General features: G+C 40.0%; 1 protein-coding gene across 4 annotated transcripts in view; it reads left to right on the forward strand.

Annotated features, from left to right (window-relative positions):
• Window positions 1-20,947, forward strand: part of hhip (hedgehog interacting protein) — a 56,198-nt gene that overhangs the window by 24,324 nt on the left and 10,927 nt on the right. For all 4 annotated transcript variants that reach the window (XM_061770913.1, XM_061770916.1, XM_061770915.1 and 1 more), the window contains exons 5-11: window positions 934-1,085; window positions 6,485-6,658; window positions 6,728-6,871; window positions 6,968-7,086; window positions 10,172-10,295; window positions 12,371-12,516; window positions 14,207-14,288. In XM_061770913.1, the coding sequence (XP_061626897.1) occupies window positions 934-1,085; window positions 6,485-6,658; window positions 6,728-6,871; window positions 6,968-7,086; window positions 10,172-10,295; window positions 12,371-12,516; window positions 14,207-14,288 (941 nt within the window). The remainder of the gene's footprint in view (window positions 1-933; window positions 1,086-6,484; window positions 6,659-6,727; window positions 6,872-6,967; window positions 7,087-10,171; window positions 10,296-12,370; window positions 12,517-14,206; window positions 14,289-20,947) is intronic.

Genomic DNA, 20,947 nt, shown 5'->3' on the forward strand with positions numbered 1-20,947 from the left:
TTCATAAACATTCTTCACACCTAAAAAGCCTGTGCTCGTTCTTTTGTGAAGAAGAGTGCCACATAAATGGTCAATCTCCCTGGCCCGGCCTAGCTTGGCTTGGTGCTTTTGCTGATTATTACAGCAAGTGAGCGAGCTATGACGGCAGGACCACCAGGGTAGTGACAAGCGGCAGAGCTGTCTCTGGGGCTGGGACAAAGGTTTACATATTACACAAGCAATTTAGATGTTTTCTAAACATGTTGCCAAGACAGTGGGAGTTGGCAGCCTCCTTAGTAGTTTTTTTTTTTTTAACCCCCCGCACCCCCCTCCCTCCTTTGCCCCTTAAGCCGTGAATTTTGCATGCATTTTGTGGAAACCAGGAAGGAGCGCGGACGACTGGGTTGGTGGGGTGGCACGGAGTTGAAGCACTCTGCACTTTTGTGCTCTCTATGAACTGTGAGCGAGCTAATAAATTCTTTGAGCCACTCAGCTCCGCATTCACGGATATCCCCCAAAGATTACACACACAAATCACCGCACAATGGGGGGCCACCTCGGAGGGCCCCGGGGCATCATGGGAGGGGTGGGGTGGGCGGCTGCGGGGACCCTGATCCCTGAGGACAAGCGCACATAACCAAAGAGGAGTGGGCGGGGTTGTAAGAGGAGGCGCGAACCGCTGCGCTCGGAGTCAAATGCTTTATAATGGCGGGTAATGGTATATTCAAGGAGGTTGGTGGAGGTGTGAAGTGAAACAGGCGATGGTTTGAAAGGGAAGAATGAGAGAATGCGATGGCTGTCAAAGAGAATGTGATGGATAAATAAAAAGGGGGATTAGAGGGTGTGTTGGGGGGGACGTGGAGGGGGGCGATTCCGAACTCACACGACCAAGGAGAGGCCGAGGCGGGACATAATTAACTCCTGGATCTTTTGTGCTTTGCCATCTGACTGCAGGGCGGAGATGAAAGGGGCCTGCTAAGCCTGGCATTCCATCCCAATTATAAAAAGAATGGCAAGCTCTACGTGTCCTACACCACCAACCAGGAGCGCTGGGCCATCGGGCCGCACGACCACATTCTCCGCGTAGTGGAGTACACCGTGTCCAGGTAACGTAAGACCAGTCAAGCACAAGTGCACGTTGATCACATTCTGTTATCACAAAGAAAGCAATCCCGGTTAGTGATAGAATATGGGTGTGGTAATGTTTTATTGTCCGTATGAACATTTACAATTCCAGTGTTCCTCTCGCTATATCGCAGTTCACCTTCATATTCCGCACAATTCACCATATTGCGGGATTTTGAGTGTGCTGTAATTTTTTGTGGTAAAATAAACGCTTCCTGGCCTAAAACATTCAAACTGTTTGTAAAAAAAAAAAAAAACTTATTAAACCATATTACAACGAATAAAATATACATAGTGTATAGTAACACTATGCACGAGGGATTACTGTATTTAAGCAGAAAGTATCTAACGTTGTGTTCTATGTGTTATCGTTTTCAGTTCAAGTCAGCAGTAGAATATCACTTTCTGACGGCCAGAAGTACCCTGGCGCAGGTTGTTTACAAATATTATGAAAAGGTATATTCGCGGATGGTTTCCATTAAGCAAACTTTTGTCATTGCATTTTTAATAAAAACAGTACACAAATCTTACAAATATGACAAGTGCACAAGTTAGTTCTATGCAACTGCATATTTAGTTAAACAAAAATGATTTTAGTCCAACATAAACCCAAATATGTTTATGGAAAATGAAAAAAATATTATTTTACAAGAATACGGTTGTTGTAATATTACAAGAAGACATTGTGACAGGAGGCAAAAGTTGTAATATTTTGAGATACGAGATTACAGTCATATTACGAGAAAAAAACAAAAACATTTGTTGTAATATTACAGGGGAAAACAATTATATTCTAAGGATATAGTCGTAAAATCTCAAGAAATAAAATGTGTAACTACACTGTAATATTATGAAGAAAACCCAAAATAATTAGAGATTTAATTCGCACTATTATGACATAAAATGGACAAAAGTTATAAAATTACGAGAATTATTATTTTATTTTACACGAATAAAGTCATTATAATATGAGAAAAGAATACGAGAAAAATGATTGCTAGAGTAAACTAGTAATATTGCGAGAAAAAATTACATTTTATGAGACAAAAAGTATTAATATATTACTCCTATATAAATATATAAATATATATATATATATATATATATATATATATATATATATATATATTACTAGAACAAAAAAGAATAAAGTTGTAATATTATTAGAAAAAGACTCAATCATACAAAAATGGAGTTGCACTATTATGAGCACAGAAATCAAAATACAAGAATGAAGTTGTAATTTTTACAAAAACAATTACTCTGTTTTTAATGAAATATTTAATCATATTATAGTCAATATAAAAAACAGCCTTTACTTTTACTGGTGTTAGAGCGCTTTATACTCTGTGTATACATTATGCATTAGAGAAAATACGTATTGGCGCCAGCCAATAATTCAAAGTGTATGGAAACGTCCAAACTGTCATTATGCGCATGAAGTTAATTTGTGGTTTTAAGCTACCTTGCCAGTAAAACTAACAAGCAGAAGTAGTATAACTGGCCAGTACATTTACTGTACATCAATAAAGACAAGTGAGCCCGTTCCAGAAGCAGCCATGCAAGCCCAAGCCATGACATTACCTCCACAATGCTTCACAGATGAGCTTGTGTATTTTGGATCATTAGCAGATCCTTTCTTTCTCCATACGTTGACCTTTCCATCACTTTGGTACAGGTTAATCTTGGTCTCATCAGGCCATTAAACTTTGTTACAAAACTTTTGTATTTCATCTGTGTACTACTTTGCAAAGTCCAATCTGGCCATTCGATTCTTTTTGCTGATGAGTGGTTTGTATCTTGTGGTATGGGCTGTATATTTATTCTCTCAAAGTCTTCGAACAGTGGATTGTGATACCTCCACCCCTGTCCTGTGGAGGTTGGCAGTGATGTCACTGACTGTTGTCTTTGAGTGTTTCTTCACAGCTCTCACAGTGTTTCTATCATCAACTTCTGTTGATACCCTTGGCCGACTTGTTCGATGTCTGTCGCTCAGTACACCAGTAGTTTCTTTCTTTTTCAAGACATTCGAAATTGTTGTATTACGCCCAAAGTTTGTGCAATTTTCCCTCTTCAATTTTCCCTCTTCTCTCAGCTTCAAAATGGTCTGCTTTTCTCCCATGGACAGCTCTCTGGTCTTCATGTTTGCTTAACAGCAAATGCAGTATTCACAGGTGAAACCCAAAGGCAAAAACAAGCACTATTGTTGTATTACGCCCAATGGTTGTGCAATTTTCCCTCTTCTCTCAGCTTCAAAATGGTTTGCTTTTCTCCCATGGATAGCTCTCTGGTCTTCATGTTTGCTTAACAGCAAATGCAGTATTCACAGGTGAAACCCAAAGGCAAAAACAAGCACTATCGAATGTTTAAGCAATCAATCTAAGAGCAACTACAAACACCCATCACTCACATGTCCCAATACTTTTGCTCACTTGAAAAGTGTGTGGCTTCAAACGAAAGGTGCTCTGTCCCGAGTTGTTCAACACATCTAGATGTAAATACCATGAAATTAAAACTGAAATTCTGAACTTCTGTCTAATAATCTTTTGATCTGAAACTCAAATGTCTTCAATATGCAACAAAAACAAGGAATTGACCTCGCCGTTCTGAAACTTTTGGATGGGACTGTATATAACGATAAGTTAACAAACGTATTATTTCTGACAATTTAATGATACATTTTTAAGCCTCTGTCACTGAAATAATAATTATAAAATATTGGGGGGGCGGGACATTTCGAGCTATCATATAATTGACTCTAAATCCTCAATACTTCAGTTTTTAGACAGTTTACAAAAAAAGGTGTTAAGAGCAGGCACACCTCAGCGTTCTGCTAAATTAACATTATGGCATTCATTTGAATCTCCTACGATAAAGGGTTGTTGGTGAAAACAATCTTCTCTCACAAACCTCTTTTCAATCACACCAGTCCATTTGCCTTAATGATCTAATCTTAATTACAGTTTTGGCACGCCGTCTTGCTGACTGACTGCGCTGCACGGGGCCGTAACTCAATTAGAGTATTCGATGGCACTTTTACAGCGTCGTTATTTTCTTTATAAAGCTGCTTTTTATTTATTCATTTATTTATGTATTTATTTTGGCAAATTGCAGGACCTTTAGTCACTGAAAACAAGCGAGGATTAATTGTTGCTCGTACGAGCGAAGCCAAAGCCTCACTTTGCAATAGACTGTGTAATGTCATCGCCCGCCCACTGTCTGCCTCGTGTCTCAATTTGACATTTCTAGGTTTTTTAATGCCACTGATGGGTTTCACTTGGTCTCAGTCAGTATTTTTACCTTTCGTTCATCAGTGGCGGGAAATAATGTAAAACTACAAAAACAGTAGTGCCTTCAGCTACAAACTTAATTCGTTCCATGAGTATGCTCAGAACTCAAAACACTCGTATCTCAAATCATCTTTCCCCATTGAAATGAATGGAAATGCAATTAATCTGTTCCAGGACCCCCACACCCCAGCCCCCCAAGAACTATGTTTGCTATGTGTTTTTTAATAAGGAACGTAGCATTCTATAATTTTGTACTTCATTAAAGACGTATAGTAATGACATTATTAAATGGAATGCAAATAATTAGTTTTTCTATCATGATTAATTCCTTGCAGCTCCTTCTATTGTGTGCAACTTGGCCACCAGGGGAGAGTAAAGTACGTGCATAAATATATACACAAAATGTTTTACAACTAAGTGCCATAAGGCTGCAGTAATATTAGTCGATTTTCGCAGAGGATAAAGAATGTATGCCTGTGAGTACTCTTATGTTCTGTCTACATGTTTTTTTTCACCATTTGTGTTCAAATAAGGTTGCTTTAAGTGTTATTAATAGAACACTGCCATATAGATGCTATTCGTTAGCCATTCTGTGGCGTTTCCCATTTTGTGTTAGCATTAAGCTAACAGACTTTAAGTTATGTACTTGTCTTAAATATACGTGTATTTAAAAAATGGTTTAGTTTGAAGGGAAACTTCAACTAGGAGTGGCAATAAACAGCTTGAAGCCTCTTTTGAAGAATTGTTCAGTATATACCAAACTGCTGCTTGTTGTGAGTTGAGTTGAGTTCACTGCCACCATACAGCGCTCCTATCTCAAATGTTTACTTGCAAGTCAAAGCAAAAAAGTTTGTATCGCAACGTACCACTGTGTTATTCGTGGGACATGGGGATGTAGCCTTGTCGCTAACAGCAAAAATCTACGACTAATTGAGGTCCCCCCACTGATGATTTTACGATTGCCTATAGATACTATAGCATAGCAGCAAAGCACTATTTTTTTCTAAATGAAACTCCTCAACTCACTTCAACGTAGTTTCTTGACACAAAGATGCCACAACATGGTGGCAAAGCACAATTTTGGGGGTCAAAACGAAACTCCTCAACTCAGTTTAACGTAGTCCATTGATGAGAGAATCCAGCAAGATGATGGCAAAGCACTACTTTTGAAACTACATGAAACTAATCAACTCATAATTAAGTTTTTTTGGTGAATAACAAAGGATAGGTTTAAAAAATTAATAATCCGCAAATAGGTGAATTTGCAAATGCCGAACTGCAAACATGCAGGTTTTCACTGTACTTTGTTACTGCACTTAAGTAGATATTTCAGGTATCTATATTTTATTTATTTTTCTGACAACTGTATTTTTACTACCTCCATTTGAAAACCGATACAGTATCTGTACTTCACACTCATTACTTTGTTAAAATAGGCTTGTTCCATTTTTAAACCTCCACAGATGATGACAAGGCCTAAAAAAAAAAAAAAAAAAAAACTAAATAGAGAAAGGTATGAACTCTTGATTGATTGAGATCTGGAGGCATTTACGCATTTTACTGCACCGATACGGCCACAGTACGGCAAGGGATCTTAAAAAGAAGCATTTTGAAAACCTTTTTGGCAGTTACCAAAATGCGTCAGCCTCTTTGGTGTTGCGAAAAACAACCCCTCCACACACACAAACCCACACACACTCACACACACACACACACACACAAACCTGCCAGGATGTAACCAGGAGGCCATAAATAGTTTTCAAATAATCAAATTGGATTTTTTATCTGTTGGACAATGACATGCAGGTGTCTTTATTTGGGAATAGTATAAACAGTAAAGATTCAGTTTTGATTTGCTTGTCATTTTTTACTGTCAATGCGAATAGTGATTGGGGATTTAGATGGCGAGTCCGACCTTTAACGACAACTATTTTATACTAGCTGCTCTGTGTCACTTTGCTGAAAGTGAACACTGTCATGGCGATAGCTCTCTTCACTGGGTTCAGTATAAAAGACATAGACAACCCCATGCCAGGTCTGTGACACAGGATCCGTGTGTGAAAGAGTCTGTTTTTTCTTTTTTCCCTCAGAAAGAACCCAAACCAGGTGGACACCCGGACCATTCGGGTACTGATGGAAGTGGCCGAACTGCACCGGAAACATCTGGGTGGGCAGCTCCTTTTCAGCCCCGACGGTCTGCTGTACATCGTCTTGGGGGACGGGATGATCACCCTGGACGACATGGAGGAGATGGATGGACTCAGGTGAGTAAGGTTCTAACGGTATTAAGGCAAGAAGGTGGTCCAAAGCCTAAAGGGTGCATTTGTACGCAGTGATTTCACAGGGTCCATGCTCAGGGTAGACGTGGACACGGACGGCTGCACGTCCCCCTATTCCATACCTCGGGACAACCCGTACTTCAACAGCACCAACCAGCCCCCGGAAATTTTTGCACAAGGCCTACATGACCCGGGCAGGTTAGTCAATCACAAAAAAAGAAAGGGGTGGAACACACAGACGTCACACATATTGTGTTGTTCTGTGTTAATTTTTTGCCGTTCTATGTGGCGTAGGTGCAGTGTGGATCGGCTCCAGACGGAGAACGGGAGCCTCCTCATGCTCTGCACGGATGCTAGTGGCAAAAACTCCACCACGGGAAGAATATTGGAGATGTCCAAGGGGAAAGACTACGGTGAGTTCAAGTTTCTTACTGTATAGGTGCAAATGACTCAACTGCAGATGGGGGAGAGGCATTTATTTTAGAATTATTTTACAATTTATAGCATGTGAAACTGGAGTTTATCATACTAGAAAAAGGTAAAAATGTAAGCTCATCTTTAATACTGTGCAGACGGTAAATCTCCTAACTACCCGAGAGACTGTGTATGTGGTATGGTGCTGCTATTTTGGTTAGCAACATTTTTTGGTGACGTCTTCTTCCATGCCGGCACGGTGAACGACTGGTTAGCACATCTGCCTCACAGTTCTGGGGACCGGGGTTCAAATCCCGGCCCCACCTGTGTGCCGTTTGCATGTTCTCCCCGTGCCTGCGTGGGTTTTTTCCGGGCTCTCCGGTTTCCTCCCACATTCCAAAAACATGTGTGGTAGGTTGATTGAAGACTCTAAATTGCCCGTAAGTGTCAATGGTTGTTTGTTTTTATGTGCCCTGCGATTGGCTGGTGACCGGTTCAGGGTGTACCCCGCCTCCCGCCCGAAGATGGCTGGGATAGGCTTCAGCAGCCCGCCACCCTAGTGAGGATAAGCGATAAAAGAAAATGGATGGATCTTCTTCCATTGAGAAAAAGGGGTGTCTATTTCAGGGAGCGCGACACCCAGGGTAAGACTCCTCACTTAATCTGAGAGAGTTTTGGTTAGCAACAGAGTTCAACTGCGCTCAGCAGTTAACTCTTGTCATATCTGTTTGGGAACCATACAGTCTACATTTTCTTCCCGGTGGAGAAAAGCGAGGTGTCCATTTGAGGGACCTTGTTGACAACACAGAGAAAGATTCCACGCTTCATCTGAATGAGATCTAAGCTTGCTCCTGAATTCATTAGCAACAGTTTTCAACTGGGCTCAGCAATAAATTCTTTAATGGGAACAACATGTTCTTTACCAATGGGGGAAAAGGGGACTTCTATTTGAGGAAACTCATCTCCACACATGAATTCATCTACGTAACTGCTTATGGGCCTCGGTGGATGTTGCTGTGTTGGTTAGTAATGAAGTTCAAATGGGGTCAGCTTAATGTTTGTGTGAACTGATATAGTAATTACTATGACGACAAAAATGGGTAGTAAAATGGAGGCATGCATACAATAGAGGTTGTTTATTTATTTCTTTTTTTAAATACGTGCCCAGCAACTAATTGAGGTATGGCGTCTAATTCAAAGAAGTATTTTAAGAAATGTGGTATTCAGAATTCCTTTATTCTGTAGCATTGTTCATGATGTAAGTACTGTTGGAAACACAGTGCCTGCTTGAGATTTTGGCTTTAAATCGAGAACAAAGATTTTTCAAACGTTTTCTCCACCTCTTCTTTTACAAATGGCACTTTGTAAGAACACAGCTTTGGCTACATGTTGAGAAACAATTCAGGACAACTGCCGAGGTAGAGAAGGTTAAATGTAAAAATGTTGTGAGTGCCAGAGAAATAACGCCCCCTATGCACATGCACACATACACGCACACATACACACACTTCCATCCTCACCCCTCTTGTGCAGCATAAATATGCCAACATAGTGCAAAATTACATTCACACTTTCGATTTAGAGCTGTCGACAGCTATAACCGCAGGGGTGACGGCTAAGCATTGTTGAAAACGCAAATCTCAGCGGGGTTCCGCTCACAATGAGAGGGTAAAAATGGTGGTATTGATCATTTTAACCCACTTTCCTTCCACAAATAAATTACGGGTGTTTGTCTTAATAACGACGACTTTGGCAACCAGATTGTATACTTGCCCCCCCATGAGGGATGGTCCACGACAGGGGCCAATTATCTCAACTGGAAAGTCATTACCGTTGGGAAATCAGCGCGCCAGCCGCCATTCACATTTCCCATTGCCAAGACCACTGCACTCCAAAAATAAGTCTTATTACATCAGCGTCAAACTTATGAACCGGACAGGGGGACAGTGCGGACGTCTGCCAAAGTCCATGCGGTACGGACAAAATGCCGACCCAGAGAGTTGTTCCGCGAAAACCTCAGAAACGGCTCCACTGTCACATTTAATGGCCATGGCGCTATTGTTGTTTGGCCTAATCTTTCTCACAAACTATACTGTAATTATGACAAGACACTAGTTTCTAACCTCCCTTTTCCAGATACTCAGTGATGCTGTACTTAGTTTGTCAGTTATATAGTAAATACTGCTTTTTTTACACACAAAAATAAAATAAAAAATTGATTTTTATAACATTATTACCCTTTTCTAGAAAATATTCATGTATTATTTTAATACTATGACAATTTTTGTAATACAACTTTTTTTCTCGAAAAATAAAATTTTCGTTCATAAAAACAAATGCTACTTTTTTTCTGGAAATGTTTTTATTCTTATTATGGCTAATTTGCGCCCAAAAAAAAACTTTATTCATGTAATATTTTAATGCTTTTTCTCAAAATGTATGACTTCATTTGTGTAAAAATACTTTTTCTCTTGAAACCCCCCAGCTTTTTTTCCACCTAGAAATATGACTTTATTTTAATAATAATACAAATTTTACAATCTGAGTGTTGTCTAATAAGATATACACTCACAAAATGTTATCTACCTGCACAGTCTAATGAGTGTGTTTGCGATATGTCACATCATTATCTCTTGTAAGGCAGTATCAATACGGCAACAACAGATATCAATACTGTCCCTGTCCAAATATAAACAAGTACGGATTGTTTTGTGTGCACTAACTCCACCAAATGCCAAGTCGTTTGTGTTGTGTTTTTACAAAATACTGCTGACCCCGTTCACAATCCATTTTCCCATGATCACTCTACCGTAATATTATCATTATCGCTGGGAAAATATTGCCATAAAATGGCATCGTACCTACTCGACCCTGTGCGGCTCTGCGCACTATTGACACTTTTTGGGGGCAAAACCAGGTAGTCTCATTCTGACTGATACGATAAATGCTGCATGGTTTCTGCTGCTTTTAGTATACCTATTGTGAAGCAGGGGATTGATTCTGATATTTTTTCGGTACACAGAGACCATCGTAACACTAACAACTGACTAAATCCCCAAATTTCCTCTTCTTCACACTGTGCAGAGAACGAACCTTCCGTCTACGACCTGCAGTCCATTCGAGGAGCACCACCAGTGGGGGGCTTCATCTACAGGGGTTGCCAGTCTAGAAGATTGTATGGCAGTTACGTGTTTGGAGATAGGCTTGGGTAAGGACATTATAAAGTCAGCTTTTATCTATTATGAAAATAATCATTCTTTGCAGCCATAGTGTGAATAACCTGCAACTGACGTAGTAGTTCAACCTGAAGCAGCCTCAGAAGTGTATATAGAACTAGTAGACCTTCTCATTAATCAGTACCAAAGATGTAGCTCTGTTTCAAAAAGGTTGGTGAGTACAATGTCTCTCCCTCTCGTGTGATATTGCTTAATTGTTATTTATTTGTTGTTTATTTGGTATTGTTTAATGATTAAACAATACCAAATAAACAACAAAAATCAGTTAATAAACAGTCATTTGGTAAAATGGTGTTGAAGTAAACTGCTGCAAAATAATTTTCGAAGAAAGGAAGAATCGATGGAATAATCAATAGAATAATCGATTCTAAAAATATTCGATAGCGAGCTGCAGCCCTATGTCAGTACTTTCTCTTCTCAAACTAACGTCAGCTTTACAGATGTCACATCGCGCCCTTGCGGCATGTGCATGTTTTACAGTTAAAGGTGCGACACACACTTGTATCCATCAGACAGACTTGGGAACTTTCAAAGGGGCTTCGCAGTCAACTCTTGCCACAATAACCTGTGATGTGCCTGTGAATATTCTCATTCATCCAGAACATTTCATTCTCAGGGCATTGAATGGATCGCAACTGGACTGTTCTGTTTGTCTTAGAAAAACAAACAGAACAGTCCAGTTACGATTGATTCAATGCCCTGAGAATAACCTGTGAAATCTTGTATTTCTTAGCCTCAGAAAGTTTTGTTGTTTCTCTGATCTACGAGACTGGCTCACCATTTTTGCTCTTACTTAAACATGATCACGACTGTCTTCTCTCGTTCTCAGCCTATTCAGTCTGTCCCTTGCATCAGGTCGTACCAGGGTAAATACAAAGTTCCAACTGCGTGGGGGTGGGATTTGGGGGATGCAGATATTGTGTTACTCTCGCCACAGTGGCCCGGCCAGTTCGGTGTAAATGGAGATGAGACATCCTGCCCTGCGCTGTTCACACTTTTCTTTGGTTTGTAATTCATCCTTGATTGTTGATGTCAAACGCTGACGCTTGAAGAGGCAAAAAGGAAGTAAATAACGGCAAGAAAATTCCCCTCCTCTTAGGATGTTTGGGATTGGGTTTGAAACAATGTGCGGTGGCCTTAATTACGTGCCAATTTGCGGGTGTTTTGTTGTGGCTGAAAAAAGTCTTGGTGATGCAACGATGTCTCAAGTGGCTTCATAGGAAAGTGGTCAGAGTACCATATTGCACAAAGTAAACAGTTCACACGCTTTATCGCTATACAAAATTAAATAAATACCCCTTATCACCACATTTTCTCATATAGCAGCCACAGGGTTGTTTATTTACTATACTGTTGAGAGTAAAGAGCATGTACAATGACTAAGGCATTTAGCTTAATAACATTATATCGCTTATTTCCACAAATAAACTATGGTGCTCACACAAAAAAAGCTAACCTGTTTGTGCTCAGTCGTGAACCAAAACAGCAGGACCTACTGAAACATGTAATGTAACGCTCCAGTAGAGAGGTGGCCATTCCACAATGTTGTCCATATTTGACATACCGTGAACCTATTTACGGTTCGATATTCACAAATTTAGCTATTCACATTTTTTTCAGTGGAACCTATCAGCTATTCGCTGAAATGCTCCATAACCATGTTCTGTTTCGTTTCTTTGTCTTTGACCTCTACTGTAAGCATTACACATACCATGTCAGACTCTTTAGGCAACTTTGTGTTTTACAGTAAAAACGTGACACAGCCGACAAACAAACTCTGGAATGTTCCACGCTGCATATAGCCGCACTTTCTCTTTGAACTCGACCATCGGCTTTACAGATGGCACGTCCATGCTTCCATTTGAGTTTCAGCATTTATTCATTCAATTGGAAGCCACACCCAATGTTTAATTGAGGCATCAATTGGAGTGGAGGACAGTCTACGAGGTCATGTGCTCCATGACATTCTCTAACCAACCAATAGCAAGCAAGAATTATTATTATTTGTTGTTGTTGTTGTTATGTCCCATCTATGTGTTTGTCATAGAAACCTGCGGATTCTCCAGAAGTCATCGATAACGCCGTCAGCAGCAAGCGACCAGTGGCAGGAGAAACCGCTTTGTCTGGGCTCAGCCGGATCCTGCGGCTCCATGCTAGTGGGAAACATCCTGGGATTCGGAGAAGATGAACTGGGTCAGTGTGGCAATGATGATGAATTGTTTTTCATTATTTATTTGCCCTACAAATGACCTGTAATGAATTGAGGAATAATTTAATCTACAAATGCTTAAAGCAATTGAAATGCTCTTACAATAAAACACAACTCCCTGGTCAGAAGAAATATCTTGGCAGACAAAAAAATAAAAACCATAGTTTCCCTGATTTGAGACATTTAATCTTGGTTCGATTTTAATTTTTGCAGTGCAGGTTCCAACTCACCCGCGACAAGCGGTATGGAAAATGGATTGATGGATGAATGTTATTCTGGTTTATCATTTTAAAATTTTCATGATTCTGGCAACAAGATTGAGGGGAGTAAAATGAACTAACATTTTCAAAGGGATTTGTAAGATTGCCGTATTCCTGCAAATACTGGCTGGTAATATTTATTGGCGCAAGGCCTTTATTTGAGGAATATTAAACAAGCTTACCAGTGTAGTACAGCCATCCATTTTCTGTAGCTGTATTAGGATCGCGGGTGTGTGGGAGCCTATCCGAGCTGACGTTGGGCGAGAGGCGGGGTTCACACTGCAGTGGTGGCCAGCCAATCGCAGGGCACATGTAGACAAACAGCCATTCACACTCACGTTCACACCATGTAAAATTTAGGAGTTTTCATTGAACCTAACATGCATGGTTTTAGAATGTAGAAGGAAGCCCGGAGAAAACTGTTAATATATATATCTATATATTTATCAATTGTCATGACTCTGGCAACAAGATTGGGGGGAAAAACTGCAATTTTCAAAGTGACCTTTAACCTTACTCTATTGCTGCCAATACTGGTGGTCGGTAGCATTTATTGGTGGGAGGTCTTTTATTTTTTTTAAACTAATACTAACCAATGTTACCATTTTATAATTTATGCTAAACAAAACAAGAGTTTAAAACAATAACGAGGACAGAAGCAGACTGTAGCTATTGACTACATCTGCTAATCATTGTTAGCGACTGTTTACATGCTTTGGTAGGTGCTGCTGTTTTGGTGAGCAACAGGATGCAGTTAACGCTTGAATTTCCGTGTATGAGCAATTCGAGATAAGCAACGTTACTATTTGAGGGAGGCGTTTGTTTTGTCAGTGGATGACCCACCCTGCGAGGGACCGCCACCATTTGAGGAAATACGGTTTTGTCTTTCAGTCAGCAGGATATTAAATTTGTACTTCCTGCTGGATTAAATGTCCTTTCCATAAAACAGCACACATATAATCCAAAACCCTCACATTTTGCATACCGGGCCACCTACGGTGCAATGTTTTGCACGGGTGTACTGTGTTGCTGTCAACTTGGGAGCGCTCGGGTGAAGTGAGGTGAGCGGCCTAATGTGATACAGAACATTATATCAGCTGCAGACCACCAGTCACTGGCGGGATTATAAACTGTCAGCTGCAGTGTTTCTGATTAAGTCAAACAGTCACTCAACAACAGCCATCATAAATGTTTGATCACCTCGCCCACGCCAGCTGTCACACTTGCTGTTTTTAAGGAGGTATTTAGATTCCCGCTCGCGGGCGTGCGTCCCGAAAGACGCGGGACCCCGCAGACATGTTTACACATTGTCCCCTTATGGAATTTTGCTGTTCTTCATTAAATGATCCCCGCATGCTTCCTTGTCGTGAGTGTTTCAAAGTCTTTCATGTGAGCTTTTTCCATTTCGTTTCAGGTGAAGGCTACTTACTGGCGAGCAGTAAAAGCATGGCGCAGTCGCACAGTGGGAAACTCTACAAGTTGGTGGACCCCAAAAGGTACACTTCAGCACTTCTTCTTAAACTTTGTGCACTCATCCGTCAGTGGTTGAACACAGCCTTGCTGTTGTTATAATGAGCTTCATAACGCTTCTCCTCCCATAGCTCAAATTCACAAATCAAAATTGTTAATAAATACAGAGAGGCTAATCAGTTGGATTTAAAAAATTAACACAAAGAAACAAAAAAAAGCTTTCACCGTTTCAATAGAGATGGTGTGCCCGTTCTTACCTGCTTACACCCTAAAAAAAAGTTGCAAACGTGAGCCGGCAATTTTGAAATTCTGTGTGAGTTTTAAAAACGTTGTGGTGGTCCCTATGTGGTCCTTTTTCAGCAATGTACAGCCATTGTAACATTGAAAGATGTTTTGTAAAACGGATGGGATGTCCATGCGTGAGTATGTCAGACGCAACTTTTTTAAGCCAGGCACACCCCTTTCAACATTTCATCTTTGCTTGCACGGTGCTCTTCCCCACACACAGACTCAAGTAAAAAGTCGCACACAAACAGGTCTCAAAGTATGAAACCCTCCTTAAACAAGATTAATTAATCAAGATAATGTTTCTCGTCCCTTAACTGAAATTTCTCAACGACTAAAATATTTGGCGAGGTACTTTGGTGCGCCTGCAATACAGTCACGATTTGCAAATTCCGTTGCCTTCAGGCAATTTTGTGATTCAGTGTGCGACATGGCTGCATTTTAATGACATTGTTGCCTATATGCAGAACATTTCAAAAATGTAAAGAAGCAAAAACGCTGTTCAAACCTTTTCAACAGAGATGGTGCACCCCCTCTCTTGCCTTAATAGAAAAAAAAAATTTCAAGGCATCGTGTTTAATCATGCACACGTCGGAAAAACATAATGTAAATGTGTAATTAATATACCAGATCGCCATTACACTTTTAAATCTCGCTCAGCCCCCGGGGTGCACATACCACAAATTCAGAATTGGATCTTTCTGCTGCAAACGTATGGTGTCAGCTATCCATTTTTTTTTAATGCCACTTAACGATGTGTGCAGTAGGTTGTGGACTTAAATATCTTCAAGGAGGCAGAATTAGACGCAGAGGAGCCATAGTGGAAGTGTACCCAATAAAATGGCCGGTGTGACACGATCCGGCACTGATGCAACCCACAAGGCCACCGTTAATCACCAGTCTTGCAAATCCTCACCAATGCCAATGGGTCGTCACATGATGGTACGCCCTGCCTCGGCCCCCGCCAGCATGGAAATGTAACCGGAGAGCGAGCGTTGCATTTCGCTACGTTAGTGTCAGGTATTGCTAACAGCTTAGCTGGATGGATGCGCGCTGTAATTGGCAACGTAACCGTGCGCCGGTTATTTTCAGAGCAGTCGGACTGCAGGTTTTATTTTGCTGAGAGTGGCGGAAAAACACCAGGGCACCTGTTTCGTTCCGCCCGGCGACTTTGACACGCCATTTATTTCAGCACATTCGCTAACACAGCACATTCGCTGTACGTACCTTGGTTTTAAGTTCAAGGTTCAATTCACAATCAGTACAGTGAGGGAGCAAAATGAAACAAAATATCGTTTGTGTAAATGGGGTCTGTAATTGCGTATAAATACCAAAAGATGGTGGCAAAGCACTTAAAACAGAAAGGATCATAAAGTACCAACACCGTGGATCTAGCATGTAAACAATCATGAACCCATGTTACATAAAGGACTGTATTCGATAGTTAAATTATTCAGCACAAACAAACCACCTTCACTTGAGGCCGATCAACAGTATTTGGATCAATAGTATTATCTAGCAACTTAGTTTAAATAAGACACTAGAACAAACTGATGTGACACAAACGGGCAAACAAATGTGTGCACTGCACTTTACGCAAATGGTACTGTCACTGTTCTCACCTTTTTCCATTTACACACAATAATAAATTGTAGACTACACGGGCTATTATTAGCAGCATGGGAGAGAAGCAGAAACTTTTAGTTTCCCTTTTTGAAAGCACAAGGTGCATTTAATTCCCGCCAACAAAACAGGAAATCTGAAATGCAGAAAATTAAAACTATCGATTAATTAAACCTAACAACAATGCCAAGATTCCAGCCCATGAAGCCAAAGTAATACTTACTGCTTTTGCCTGAGCACAAAAAAAACAGCAAATGGACAAGATTTTCAGTGAATAACGGATGACAGGTTCAAAAAAGAAAATCTGCTAATATGCGAATTCGTAAATGCTGAACTGCGAATTTGAAAGGGTTCGCTGTACTGTATAAATGGCACCGACATTGAATTGGAGGTATGAAGTCGACCTTGGCAATTTTCTGCCTTCTGAAATAGTATTAGAAGCCCTCTGTCACACAGCCCGTAAAAGACGGCATTACATTATTTCTAATAGTAGCGAAGCATTTTTGACTTTGGAGGTTCCACTGTACGCAGCGCGTGCACATATTTTTTCCGTGTCAGTAAATGGGTGGCATTTAACTGGGAAGAGCCAAACGAAAAGCCTGGCAATGAAGTATCTCCTTTTAAATGAAGAGAGATAGATTACGTCGAAAAAGCAGACTGGGAATCACACTTGAAATATGTTATGCAGCTGATCAGTCGCGGGTGACGACAGTGCCACCCAGGCGTCTGCGCAATTAATTACGCCGCAGATGTTTCAAGAAGGGGCCCCGATGACTTGCTCCGTATTTATGTTTTCTGGCTCCAGCGCTCGATGCGTTTCTCCCCCCCCGTCACAACAATTCTTTCCACCGTGGACTGGACTTGTTTAGTCTGCAGACTAAACGTTATTCGGATCTTCTTATGGAGAGGACGGGGGAGGGCTAAAGTTTCTGACCTCAGAGCAGCATAAAGTCGGGCAGGTCTTCCACACTGTGGAGGTGCCTGGTCACTAACCATCACTCTGAGACATAACGATAAATGAATTTACTCTCGTAATACAGTGGTGCTTTGAAATAAGATTTTAATTTGTTCTTTGACCACAATTGAAATTCAAAACACTTGTATCTCATATCATCTTTCCCCATTAAAATCAATAGAAATGCCATTACTCCATTCCAGCCCCACGAAAATCACCAACAACATTTTTTGGAGTTTTACAACCCCAATTCCAATGAAGTTGGGACGATGTGTTAAACATTAATAAAAACAGAATACAATCATTTGCAAATCATGTTCGACCTATATTTAATTGAATACACGACAAAGACAAGATATTTAATGTTAAAACTGATAAACTTTATTATTTTTAGCAAATAATCATTAACTTGGAATTTTATGGCTGTAACATGTTCCAAAAAAGCTGGGACAGGGTCATGTTTACCGCTGTGTTACATCACCTTTTCTTTTAACAACATTCAATAAACGTTTGGGAACTGAGGACACTAATTGTTGAAGCTTTGTAGGTGGAATTCTTTCCCATTCTTGCTTGATGTACAGATTCAGCTGTTCAACAGTCCAGGGTCTCCGTTGTCGTATTTTACGCTTCATAATGCGCCACATGCCAAGCCACGCTGTTGTAACATGAGCAGAATGTGGTTTGGCATTGTCTTGCTGAAATAAGCAGGGGCGTCCATGAAAAAAGACGTTGCTTGGGTGGCAGCATATGTTTCTCCAAAACCTGTATGTACCTTTCAGCATTAATGGTGCCTTCACAGAAGTTGCCCATGCCATTGGCACTAACACAGCCCCATACCATCACAGGTGCTGGCTTTTGAATTTTGCGTCCATAACAGTCCGGATGGTTCTTTTCCTCTTTGGCCGGAGGTCACGACATCCACAATTTCCCAAAACAATTTGAAATGTGGACTCGTCGGCCCACAGAACACTTTTCCACTTTGCATCAGTTCATCTTAGATGAGCTCGGGTCCAGAAATGGCAGCGACGTTTCTGGGTGTTGTTGATAAATGGCTTTTGCTTTGCATAGTAGAGTTTCAAGTTGCACTTATGGATGTAGCGCCGAACTGTATTTACTGACATTGGTTTTCTGAAGTGTTCCTGAGCCCATGTGGTGATATCCTTTACGCATTGATGTCGGTTTTTGATGCAGTGCCGCCTGAGGGATCGACGGTCACGGGCATTCAATGTTGGTTTTCAGCCTTGCCGCTAACATGCAGTGATTTCTCCAGATTCTCTGAACCTTTTGATGATATAATGAACCATAGATGATGAAATCCCTAAATTCCTTGAGGAACATTGTCCTTAAACTATTCGACTATTTTCTCACGCACTTGTTCACAAAGAGGGGAACCTCACCCCATCTTTGCTTGTGAATGACTGAGCAATTCAGGGAAGCTCATGGCACCCACCTGTTCCCAATGAGCCTGTTCACCTGTGGGATGTTCCAAACAGGTGTTTGATGAGCATTCCTCAACTTTCTCAGTCTTTTTTGGCCCCTATCCCAGCTTTTTTGGAATGTGTTGCAGCCATAAAATTCTAAGTGAATGATTATTTGCTAAAAACAAAGGCAAATATCTTGCCTTTGTAGTGTATTCAATTAAATATAGGTTGAACATGATTTGCAAATCATTGTATTCTGTTTTTATTTGTTTAACACAACGTCCCAACTTCATTGGAATTGGGGTTGTATTTTCAACTTTTTTCCTCATATTCCGACTCTATTATTGCTGTAAAATGATCGTTTTCCCGTAACGTTACAACTTTTTAAAAAAAGTCCCTTTTTTCTGGTAACATTCCGACTTTATTCTCGCAAAATTCAGATGTTATTTTTTCTCCTAATGACTTTATTCACGTAATATTACAACTACATTTTCTTTAATAAAATGTTTTTTCCCCTAACATTGCGACTTTATCAAAATTATTTGACTTTTTTTCTTAATGTTATTGTCATGAAGTGATATGTAATTTCTGGTAATATAATGACTGTCATCAAAGTATAACGCTTACGCATGACACTACGACTTTATTCTTGCAAAATTCTTACTTTGTTCTTGTAGCTTGTCAACATTTTTGCCTCAACGTAACTATGTCATTTTTTCCTGGTAATGTTCCGCCTTTATTGTCATAAAAATATGTCTGCTTTGTCATGTCATTGTGACTTAATTCTCCTCGTGTGTGTTTGGGAACATGGAGGAGCTGTTGGGTAGGACGCTAAAGGCCCTTCAAGGAAACATTAGCCATAAAACCCCTCAGCAGTTTTTGTGTAAACATGTCTTGGCCCGATGACTTCATTTGGAGGTATTTGTTTGTCAGTGGAAGTGTGCCTCCGATAATAAATAGGCCACCATGCATTGAAAACTGCTGAATGTGGGGGTTGTAAATCAAAGAGAGAAAACAGCAAAGCTTGTGGTGGTTTATGGTTTTGCGGTGTGATTGAAGTAAGCCAATCCTGCTAATTTTGCAGATTCTGACTCAGGCCAGAAATCCGGCTTTAAACGTTGAATTGTGCCAATATGGTTTTTTTTCTTCCTGATATTACTTTGTTCTCGTGTCACAATGGGTTTTTTTTTCTCTTTTGGTTATATTCATATTTTTCTCATAACATTCCGACTCAATTCTTGTCATATAATGCCTTCATAAATTATCTCTTTTTTTCGTATTATGCCTTTTATTCTCAAAAATAAAAAATTCTTGTCACATTCCAACTTTATTTTTGTAATATAATATCTTTATTCTCACAATATAATGTATTTTTTTCAATTGATATTACAACGTTGTTGTTATGAAAGTAAATCTTTACATTACGACTTTATTCTCAGAAAATTCATACTTTTTTCTTTTAATATAACTTTGTTCTCGTATTGTAATGACTTTATTGTTGTAAAATTGTCTTTATTCTCATGTGATTTTATGTTTATAAAAGTAAAAAAACAATTCTCGTAACATTACAACTTTGTTCTCACAAAAGTGCACCAATACATTATGACTTTATTCCCGTAAATTACAACCTTTTTCTGGTAATATTATAACTTTGTTCTCATGTTAGAATGACTTTATTGTTTATTGTAAAATTGTTTTTTCTTGTAATACGATTTTATGGTCATAAAACTACAATGTTTTTCACGCAACTTTACGTACACCTCTACATTATGACTTTCTCGTAAAATTACAACTTTTTTTCTTCTAACGTTACAACTCTTGCCAAATTAAAAAAAAGTTGCCATCCATTGTTTGGGGTTTGCCATCTTTTGTATCTCCACTCATTTTATTTGTGCAAGAATATTTACTGTGTATTGTAGCAGCCGCTATTCAGACTGCTTTGTTGAGGCAAGGACCACAGCGGAGATAGTGAAAGATTTAAGGGGGACAGGAAAAGAAAGGGCTTTTTTTTTTTGTGCGACACCATGCTGGGAGTGAGCATATCACACGCTCACACAGGCCCACAGATGTGCATGTTCGCATGTACCCGCCACCCACACAGTTTATATCTGTACACAGCAAACACACGTACACACGCACGCTCAGATAAATACATGCGTATAAACAAGAAGCTGGAGACATTCGCCGATATGTGACTTGTGTGACGTTGGCTGTCAAACAGGAAAATTCTTTCTGTATACTTTACACGCTCCCTTCTTCAGCACCACCTCTTACTGCAAGAATATACACGCGGTATACAGTGAACCTCGTTGATACAATCCAGACCTACCTGCAAAAATACATGTGATATACAGTAGAAAGATAAAATAAAAACATTTTATTTATAGTTGTACCCTACACT

The sequence above is a fragment of the Phyllopteryx taeniolatus genome, chromosome 4, assembly GCF_024500385.1.
Source record: "Phyllopteryx taeniolatus isolate TA_2022b chromosome 4, UOR_Ptae_1.2, whole genome shotgun sequence".
Classification (NCBI taxonomy): domain Eukaryota; kingdom Metazoa; phylum Chordata; class Actinopteri; order Syngnathiformes; family Syngnathidae; genus Phyllopteryx; species Phyllopteryx taeniolatus.